This window comes from Anarrhichthys ocellatus, unplaced genomic scaffold (assembly GCF_004355925.1).
Source record: "Anarrhichthys ocellatus isolate YVR2014 unplaced genomic scaffold, GSC_Weel_1.0 scaffold4, whole genome shotgun sequence".
NCBI lineage: Eukaryota > Metazoa > Chordata > Actinopteri > Perciformes > Anarhichadidae > Anarrhichthys > Anarrhichthys ocellatus.
The window spans coordinates 5,821,382-5,831,946 of NW_022280034.1; the positions used below are offsets into that span (position 1 = coordinate 5,821,382).

Below are 10,565 nucleotides of genomic sequence, written 5' to 3' on the forward strand. Positions count from 1 at the left end.
CCCCCCCCCCCCCCCCCCCCGAGAGGCAGCTCGCTTCCCCTCAGTCGTTTATGTGCTTCCACTCTCTCTCCTTCCATACTCTTCTTCTTCTTCTTCTTCTTCTCCGATGTGTCTCCTGTGTGCTCTTTAGGCAAATGGGCAGTGTTTACTTTATTTTCATGCACGCTTGTTTTACATTTCAATTTCACTCTTCTCCGCCTTGCTGTTTTTCTTCCCTCCCCCCACACACTGTGCCTTTCAGCCTAGTTGTGCAACGGCCACACACAACTTTCTCGGTCTTAAATCTCCTAATCTCACCTTAATCTGCTGCAGTAATCCTACAGAGCATGTCCCTAATGAGCCTCCACCTCTCCTCTCCTTTCCCCCTTCCTCCACCCTTTCTCCTTATCTCGACCCCGGAGTCCGACGTCATCGTAATCTTCGGGATCACTTAAAGAGCAGACAGATGCGCACACCTGCTCTCACGTGCACAGTGAGTGAGGTCACACTTACCCCAGATGCTGAATTTAGCAGCCAACTAGAGATAAGCAAGTGATGTCAGGAAATCACTCCGAAGGAAACACCCAGAAGGGGATCGTGCTGGTTTAGGTCTCTTCCCGAGTGGCCTGTTTGTGTCAGCTTGGACGTAAAGACTGAGAGTGGAGATCATGACCTGTGCAGTGTTGGAGCGCTGGTACTCAGCGGGGAACAGTTTTCCTTCTCGGGTCCATCCATCCGCAGGGTTGCAGCATGAATATTGATACTGCGCTCTTGTTAACATTGTGTGAAGCATGGGCTCGTAATTGTCTGTGTTCTCAGAGCGACACGTCTTCTCCGGTGGGGACGTGTGAGAAGGTCGGCCCGCTGGGGAGCTCGTCTCTCTTCGCTCTGAGTGAGAAAAGTGGCGAGTGGGAAGGAGACAAGAACTGCAACACACACTTTTTGTCAAGTGCGCTGAAGTGCAGATGTGAGTTGGCGTGAGGGTTTGTTTCAGGCTTGTAGCGTTTTTTTCCTCTAACGCTCTCCATTTCAATGATACATGAATCTTATGATGCAGAGCAGCAGTGAAGCTCATTTCTAAAGGTGCAGCGAGCAATATTTCTCTTTTTTTATCTTCTTCTATTCCACAGCTACTGGTTCCACTCACAACGAGGCAAATGTAGGATCCTCTCCCTTGAACTGAGAAATGAGAAGAGCGTGTGTGTGTGTGTGTGTGTGTGTGTGTGTGTTAGTGTGCAGCTGTCATACGTACACACTAGGGGATATCTTCCTGTTGGTATGATATATGTGTGTGTGTGTGTGTGTGTGTGTAAGAGAGAACATGCAAACAGGTTTCTATGTGTCTGATCTGTTTGGGAGCTATGAGACCGAGAGGATTACTGTAAGTGAGGCTGTGGTCTAATCCAGTCCCGAGTAGGCGCATTGATTTATTGAGCAACGCTTGGTAGTTTGGAGAAGCACTGCTTCCTGCTGTATCCTAATCAGCACGTGTGCGTGTGCACACACACGGTTATTATCATCCGAGTCTTTTATTTTCCAAGAAAACAGTGATGGAAACAGTTGACTCCAGCTGGCAGGAGAGTGTCACTTGCTGAATTGAGTCTTAATAATTTGACTTTGCACGGTGGGCGTTTCACACGTGTGCTTGTCCTTTTTTTATTATTACCCTTAACGATTATCTGTCACAACGTAGCTATATCATGTCAAGAAAAGAAAGAAATAAGCAAAAGGGAGCGTTCACCAAAATGATAAAACAAGAATATATTTCATCGTGTCTAGCCATGCAGATTGTTTTGGGATAACCACCCCAATACAATAAAAAATCCTATTTGAACAAACAACAGTAGTGTTTTATTTAGTGTTTTTTCACACAGCTGCTTTGGTTAGGGACCATTTCTTTATTATCCTGTACCTAAAATGATCGTCCTTCTCTTCTCCATCCGTCTCCAGGTATTCGGCCTCAAATCATGAACGGGCCAATGCATCCGCGCCCCTTGGTGGCGCTGCTGGACGGGCGCGACTGCACCGTGGAGATGCCCATCCTGAAAGACTTGGCGACTGTCGCCTTCTGCGATGCTCAGTCCACGCAGGAGATACATGAGAAGGTAGAGAACACACACACACACACACACTGCTCATTACTTTCACTGTGCTCCACACCGGAGCAGCAGAAGGTTGATGGCGAGATGGAGCCTCTCACGCATGCCTCTTTCTTTTTCTGTCACTGCTCTGATATGTGGAGCGCGTTATATTGGCCCCACACACACTTGCCAGTTAGAATATAGTGGCTTCATTATGATTTTATGTCACTTTTTTGGTGCACAGCGCGACGCCTATATCAGTGCCATTGTTCTAATGGAGAGTCTTGTACGGCGGGAATGCAGTGTAATTACATTGGCTTGTAGAGGCTCTTTATTGCTTTTTATGCAGCGCAGTGGCTGCAAAACAATATATGGCCATGGAGATGGGTATCACCGAACCGCTATCTCTCCATCTGCATCTCAGAGTGAGAGTCGCTACAGCTTTCCTCTCGCTGTTTTTATGAAAATGGGACATATTAAAAACAACGCATTTGCATAGAGATCAATTCAATCAAAGACCTTGGGCGGTGAGGAGAAGGGGGGGGGGGCGGGTAGCGGGTAGCTTTTTGTTTGTTTTAACACTGCCTTATCAGGAAAAACATGATTGTAATGTTCACCTCGCCAGCATATTCAGCAGTTCCCAGTAATAACTTGCAGTCTAGATACCCAGAGGGCTGGTGTAGATTGAAAATGTCCAATCTCTTCTTACTGCGGCACGGATGCCGAGATGCAGCGCTGATAATTCAGGGAGTTTCAGTGTGATGTTTTCGAGGCCAGACACCAGCTGCCACGCTCTGCTCCATCCACACCAGAAACTCATGGGACAGACTTGACACGGGTGGAATAAGAAAAGGGCCCGGGGTTATGTCGGGTCCTCTACCCAGTAATCCCTTATTTCTCAGGTGATTTGGGCATGATGAAACATGTCGAATACTGATCAAGATCCAGTTACGAAACCACTTGAGTGCGACCAAATCCCGCACGCAGCACCTGCGCTCCAGCATCCAACATTCTCACAGTTGTCGTGTCTCACAGTCACGTGTCAAAGCTGGATGACGTATGGCATAGAGTCAACATCGGCCACATCGTACGCTGCCTGACCGCTCATCCAATTGTGGTGTTAAGATTAATGACTGGTTACGTAGGTAAGTCGATACAATGTCAAAAGGGAAACAGCTTGCCTGTCATATTATATGTATATATGTGTGTGTGTGTGTATATATATATATATATATACGTATACATATTGCTATGTTAGCCTTATACACACAAAGAACATCTTTTTTAAACGGTCATCTCCCTTTTACTCACATCTCTGCTTTACTGCTGAAGTGCTTTTAAAAGGTGCAGTCAATCAATAAAGGATCATAGCTTAATAACTTAATAACATACTCCACTTTACTGCAGGATGTTGTTCTGCAGTCTTTTTGATCAGAGCCATGTCGCCCTTTAAGAAGTGCCAAAAGCTAAAAAAGCAACATTTTCAACTTCCTCTGCCGGGTGGAGACTATCTGTTCTGTTCTCATCCCCACCGCTCACCAGTGGGATGACTTCATAGACATAAAATGCCTCCCCAGTAAGCCGCAGAGTGAAACACACTTGCACACACACACAAACTGTACAGTACACTTATCACCAAATCGAAACTCCTTTGCAACAGTATACTGCTGTCTCTCATGGCCAAATGGGGGGGAAGGACTCGTTGCTGCCGTGTCAGAAAAAAAGCGCAGGCTTCCTTTAGAAATGATAGCCGTTAAAGGCAATAAGGATTTGGTTACAGTGGAGAAGTGGGATATGGATTGGGTCTGAGTTTCCATTAAAGTAAACTACATTCAGAGTGGATTTCCCCTAAAACGACTCCCCAAACACAACACTAGGGAGAGAAGAAGAAGAGTGTTTCAACCTTGAACTAGTATTTGGAAGGCCTGTCTACGCTGCTCTAATAAAAGCAGTATGGAAATTCAGAGCTAATCTGCTAATCACGTCAACGCTAATGCAGTTTGGCTGGAGGTAATTGCAGAGCTGTTATTTAGGCGCTGGAAGAGGCTGTGGCTGATATTGAGGGCGATATTTTAAATCCACATCGGAATGAATCAGAGGTTGGGTCACCTTGTCCATGTCGGGTAGCAGAGGAGCAGCGCTTCACTGTGACACACTCCTGAGATCAGGACTGATTGAGACTCTTTTTAATCCTGACATTTGCTCAGGTCATGTGGTGAGGAACAAGTGATTTGATCTCCGCATGAGTGTAAATTGTGTCACGTAATTCCTAAACTGTGACATGTGGTTGTTTTTTTTGTGGACTACATGACTTAAGATAAATGTAGTCCATGTATATATCACAGACCCTCTCATTGATTAAGGATAGTTTGTGCAACAGAAAAGGTACCAAATTGCCGCATTTACCGTGTTTAACACAGAAACACAGTGTAACACTAAGATCTGCAAAGCAGCACTGCCATATGAAATCATTGTGGAGAGGTGAAACATTTTATCACCAGATGTAAATGGTCAAAAGGTTTTCTGACCCGTCACATGCTATCATCTCTTAAGGTTTATCCTGCAATCAGCCAGCTGCCTTGACCTCTCTCTCTCTCCAGACAATTGCCCAGATCCTTTGTCCATAAACACCCTCAGGCTCCGAGTGTAATTGTGATGACCATGCGGAACCGAAAGCCCCTTGGAGACAATTTAATGACTTGTTCCACTTCGGCGCAGGTCTGTGAAAGGACAGTGTGTCAGTGCTGCTGGGGGGCCATGTGACGTCTGTAGTTCCCCTCGCTGTGAAATGTGTCCGGAGTCCCGGCAGACGTGATTTTCACGGCTCCTCTGGAAGGAATGCGATCTTGTGATTTGTCACGAGTTCTGACGAACTCAAATGGACCAACGGCCACGTTGTATGCATTGACCACATGAATGAATGCACGAAAAAAAGATCAACAAAAGGAAGGCACATTAATAAATAGCATAACAAATACACTGTGCATGTGTTTCTACAGGTGCTCAACGAAGCAGTGGGAGCCATGATGTACCACACTATCACCCTCACCAGAGAGGACCTGGAGAAGTTTAAAGCCCTGCGCATCATTATACGCATCGGCAGCGGATACGACAACATCGACATCAAGGCTGCTGGAGAGCTGGGTACGAACCCACGCAACCACTGCTAGAACATAACCAGTGTACTACTTGTATTGTGTCTAGTGTTCTTCTGTTAGTTACGTATGAAACCTCGGCCACCAGCAATCAGATTTAGGTAAATGTCGAGGGGGTGTTTCCTCACGCCGCTACGATGTGGTATGCCGAAAATTGCGGCGAGGGGGGGGGGGGGGGACACAGTAGAAGTCAGAACAAGATCGCACAGTTGAGAGTGAGTTCGCCCAAAAAGGGGGACTGCTCCGGGACAGCATGTTTACCGTTTCCTTGTTTTTTTATTTTTTATTACAGAACGGTATCAAGCGCTGAATTATAGACTCAGATGAATGGTGGACATCCCACTGTGAGCCAGAATGTTCAAAGACACAGAAATGGGGAAGAGAGCGGAGAGTGAACCACCGCCCAGGCTTATATCAGCAGGCGTGTGGCTCAGACAGCCCTTACAGTTGACAAAGCTGCCATTTTCCTGCCAATACGAGATACTGTGTCTAACTGCCACCCACTCACGGAAGGCGCTCTGCCTCTGCAACGCAGGAGTTAAAAAGCTATCGTGCCTGGAGAAGGCGGCGCTGATATGGCGGCCTGTTCTCGGGGAGAAGAAAAAAAGGGGGCCATTGATCGAGCTCTGGCTATTTTTTTCCGCCGTCCAGAGACGGGCTGTGCTGTTACTCTGAGATACAGAGTGGGATGAGGACATTAGAGGAGAGCGAGGGCAGGCAGAAGTGCTTAAGTGGCGATAATGGAAATCTTTGTGTTGTTGGAGGATATAGGCGAGGTAATACCAGAAGGTCAGAGGCTCTAAGACTCTGAAGGTAACACAATTATGAGCGTTCTGCTGGAGGATATCTTGACAGAAAGTGTCTAAAACTTGCTGTCTTATGCATGTGCTCATAATTGTAGATAGTCGGGCTTTTCAGTTATTCATTATATACTGTTATTATAATTATAACATTGACGATCTTGATTAATCTTCACCGTCTTTTCTTCAGGCATTGCTGTGTGTAACATTCCCTCGGCAGCTGTGGAGGAGACGGCAGACTCCACCCTGTGCCACATCCTCAACCTTTACCGGCGAAACACCTGGCTCTACCAGGCTCTCCGGGAGGGCACGCGGGTCCAGAGCGTGGAACAGATCCGCGAGGTGGCGTCCGGCGCCGCCCGCATCCGTGGCGAAACCCTTGGCCTCATCGGCTTTGGTTAGTATCATGTATTCTGTAGTTGGTTTACCTTTCATCATATTTCTGTTTTCGTCGCTCCCTTTCCTTTCCCCCCGTTCTGTGTTTTCATATCCTCTCAGCGCTCGGTGTGCTTTCTGTTTTCCTGCCCTGATAAGGTTATTTTTTTTCTGCCTCTGCCCGTCCCATTATTATTTCAAGGTTGTCTCTTTCGCCTCCCTGCGGGCCGGCTTCCTCTTCTCCGCCACACTGTTCTCTCTTCCCACCGCTCTAATGCTCACCATTATATCGCCATTATTCTCTCTTCTTCTGTTTTCCGACTCTTCCTCTCCGTCACTGCGGCCCCTCGACACCTTGCCCTGCCATAATCGGGCCCCTCACGGTAGACCGGATTCTGTGTGTGTGTGTGTGTGTGTGTGTGTGTGTGTGTGTGTGTGTGTGTGTGTGTGTGTTTGTGTGTTTGTTGCACTGTGTTTTCCCTCCCTGCACCTGTTATAATGCCGATTGTGTGTGTTTGTGAATCATTCACATTAGTGGGCTCACAGAAGCTTTGTCTCCTCAAAAGCCTTTCCAGAGTGTATGTGGACACCTTATCTCTGTGTCCACATACAGTCCCCCCCCACACACACACGCACACAAAAACACAACATCCTCCCCCTCCCTACAGGTCCCAGACAGCCTCCTAGACTTACTGTGCCCAAACAGCAGGACCTGGCAGGGAGAATGTCCCCCCTCCCCCCAAATCTGTCTCTTTCTCACCGAATCCTCCCACCTCCAGCCTCCTCTCCCGGTCTTTCTGGCTCAAGCCGTCTCCAAAACAATGTCCATTGTCAGCGGGAGGTGGGGGAGAGCGAAGGCCTCCTGGTGTTTGTTTGTGGGACTCTGCACATTCAGCCAGCTGCACAACTCTGCAGGCTGCAAACACACAGAATAGAGAAAAAAAACATCTGGCTCTGGGGCGACAAAAGACTCAGGAGTACTTCAAGTACCAGCCACGCCAATGTTTCAGGCATTTACACTTTTAAAATAAGTGCTGCTGCAGAATTCATTCATTTGTAATTGATTTTGCTGTTATTCCCTAGATTAGCTTTGTGCTATCGATGAGAATTCCCTTTACGTCACGTTTCATACACATTTTAAAGAAAGACCTGCTCATCAGTCTTAATGGCACACATGTGTGATCAGAAGACAAAGAAGAGAAGCAGTAATGCAGAAACGTAAACATCCTGAACATGAGCGGTGAAGTTGGCACTTAGATACGAGTCGAGTGGGTTTGGTCGATTTGACCTGATCATGTTGTCGTTCTACAGATTTCTATTGGTTATATATTCTCACATTTGAAACTATAAAGAATCTTCAGCCAAGGTCCACTTACACAAGCTCTAGTCGGTGCATAGTTAGGACCTTCACCGACGTATTCTGTCCAGGAGAAATCCACAGCGACAGCACAAGATCCAAACCAAACCATCTTTTGACTGACAGCTACACACACATTACCTTTTTTATGAAACACACACACACACGCACACTGTTTTACACAAGCAGCATTCTTTCCTTCAAGATGGCCTTGACCAATCACCGCCCCCATCTGCAGCATCGCCACCGGGTGGGAAAGAGTTGATTTCACAAATCTTTGTGTTGTGGAACTCACATTTGAGTGTCGTCCTCGTCCTTTGACTGTGGACAAATGAGCAACACAAAGCAAATGTCTGCCACCCAAAGTTGTGTGGCAGACCCTCTGGCAGAATATATTCTCTCTTTTAGTGGCATTGATCGGTGTGGGAATGTAGGGAGGCTTAGAAATACAAAAAGAGGAGACAAACTGTTTTGATTCTGCGGTAGCGCCACATGAAAGGAAAAATCCACACAAAAACACTAATAGTTTTAGTTTCTAGTGCTGCAGAACAGAATTGTGAATTAGAGATACTTGCTGATGTAAACACTAGACTTTATTGTAAATCTCTCGAAATCAAAGAGATGCTGTTTCCCTCGAAATCCACCACTTTACAACAATTGTCTATCGACCACACGAGCAGAAAATCGTTGTAGAAGAAGCAGAGATGTGTCTCATCAAATCAGGTTGTGCTTCAGCCACAAGACGACCTGGTCTGATTCAAACTAGCATAAAAACTCACTCCCGTGCTGCTGCAGCTGCTGTCTGCACTTACAACCAGCAGCTGAATGCAACAGGTTTATGCTTGCCGTGTGTTGTCAAATGTTATTCTGTGAAATATAAGAAATAAAGTAACTGAAGCAGAAGTACACGGGGCTAGTTGAGGAAAAAGTGCATCAAGCACTTTGGGAGAGATGGATTTTTACAGAAATCAAGAAGTTGATTGTAATCCCATCACCATAATGGAACAGAATGGTCTGAGTGATTGCTTAAGTATTCTAAGGAGTCTCTTATTGGCTGAGATTGAAAGAGGAGAAAGCCTAAGAGCAGGACATAATGCTCCATCACAAAGAGAGGACTTTGAGAGTGTAAAGGACTTTATCGATCCTGTTCACCAGCAGCTGCTGCTGCTGAGCAGGGGCCGGCCTCTCAGCCTACACAACACATGGCTGTGGAAGAGCCTCAGATGCTGCTGGTTCGCCGTCTCACAGTCTCCACTGGAAACCAGTTGCCTCACTTTGTCCTCTCTTTGAGAAAACGATTTCTCCATCATGACTCCACCACTTAGCCATCCTTAACCATTTTCTTTCTGACAACAGCAAAGCTCTCGCAGACATTAAAAAAAAAAAGACCTCTTAACGTGCTAAGTGAATGAAATTGCTTAAAGATGGATGGCTTTATTGGTTTGATGTTCATTTTATGGTGTCTTAAAACTATTTTTATAACTCACTCTTTCATGCTCGTAGTGTATTTAGCAGGAATGATGTTTAATGCATTTAGTAGTAACCATTATGATGCGTTTACAGACCTTTATTTCCTATTTAGTCTATATCTTTTGTGTCGATGTATGCAGATGTACTCCCTCAAAAATATTGATGAACCAGGAACAGTGCCCATGATAAAGTAAATGTGCCAGAGTTATTATCTTAATCGTTATAGTCCTAATAAATGCAGGTTGTGGCATTAGTTGCTGGTCCTTTCTCTTGATGATAACACAAACTATATACCTGGATTGTCGATGTCATGTGTTTGCCTCTCTGCTCCTGTGTTTGACTGCACATAACTAAACATTATTCCCTTTCTCCGCGTGTCCTCAGGTCGTTCGGGTCAGGCGGTGGCGGTGCGCGCCAAGGTTTTCGGCTACAACGTCATCTTCTACGACCCTTACCTGCAGGACGGCCTGGAGCGCTCGCTGGGCGTCCAGCGCGTCTACACCCTGCAGGACCTGCTCTACCAGAGCGACTGCGTCTCCCTGCACTGCAACCTGAACGAACACAACCACCACCTCATCAACGACTTCACCATCAAACAGGTACATTAGCAATACACGCAGACGTGTCATCCACACAGAGCCGAACAGCTGTGATGTGGCCTGGGCTTAATGCAAATGCTATCTAGCCGGTAGACACGCAGAGCTGCTGGTGTATTATTACTCTGTCAGCCTGGAGGCTGTCCTAAAGAGCATTATAGTCGATAGGAAGAGAGAGGGGCGAGAGGAAACGGCAGCAGCCTTTCCTGCCCGCACATTCCCTGCTCTTTATCTTAAGCTCCGCCAAAGCTGGGCACAAATTCATTCCTTTGCTCTGTCAAATGCAATTAGCGCCAGCCCACGGCTACAGCAAATATATCGACTAGGCTGCGCAGCAGGGGGGCTGCGAACATGCTCTGTTCTCTGAGTCTATAGCTGCCTGGGGCGACACCTGCAGGGGAGCCGGGGGAACTACACCGGCTGAAGAAGCATCTCCCTGCTGTCGATTCTCTCCCCCCCCCCCCCCCCATGTTGCCGCTCACTGATTTCTCTTTGTCTTGCCTATCGCGTGCCCTTCTTTTCTGCCATTTGCGAGTGGCAGAATGTGATGAGGCAAGCATAAGTGGGTGTAAGGTAATAGCTTAACCTAGTTAACTCAATTTCTTTTTCAAAGCTTAATATTCTCAGCTGCCTCTTTAAGTGCCGCAATGAAAGAACACTTTCCTCTCTTTCTTCAACCAAAAATCTTGGCAGTCTCTATCGGCTCTCAGCAAGTGGAAACGTGTGTGTGTGTGTGTGTGTGTGTGTGTGTG

The 10,565-nt window shown here is 46.7% G+C and overlaps 1 protein-coding gene across 1 annotated transcript in view; it reads left to right on the plus strand.

Moving 5' to 3' along the window:
• LOC116381094 (C-terminal-binding protein 2-like) overlaps positions 1 to 10,565 on the plus strand; it is a 78,898-nt gene that overhangs the window by 61,495 nt on the left and 6,838 nt on the right. Inside the window, exons 3-6 of the mRNA XM_031842931.1 lie at positions 1,930 to 2,084; positions 5,060 to 5,204; positions 6,206 to 6,412; positions 9,602 to 9,816. Of these exons, the coding sequence (XP_031698791.1) occupies positions 1,930 to 2,084; positions 5,060 to 5,204; positions 6,206 to 6,412; positions 9,602 to 9,816 (722 nt within the window). The remainder of the gene's footprint in view (positions 1 to 1,929; positions 2,085 to 5,059; positions 5,205 to 6,205; positions 6,413 to 9,601; positions 9,817 to 10,565) is intronic.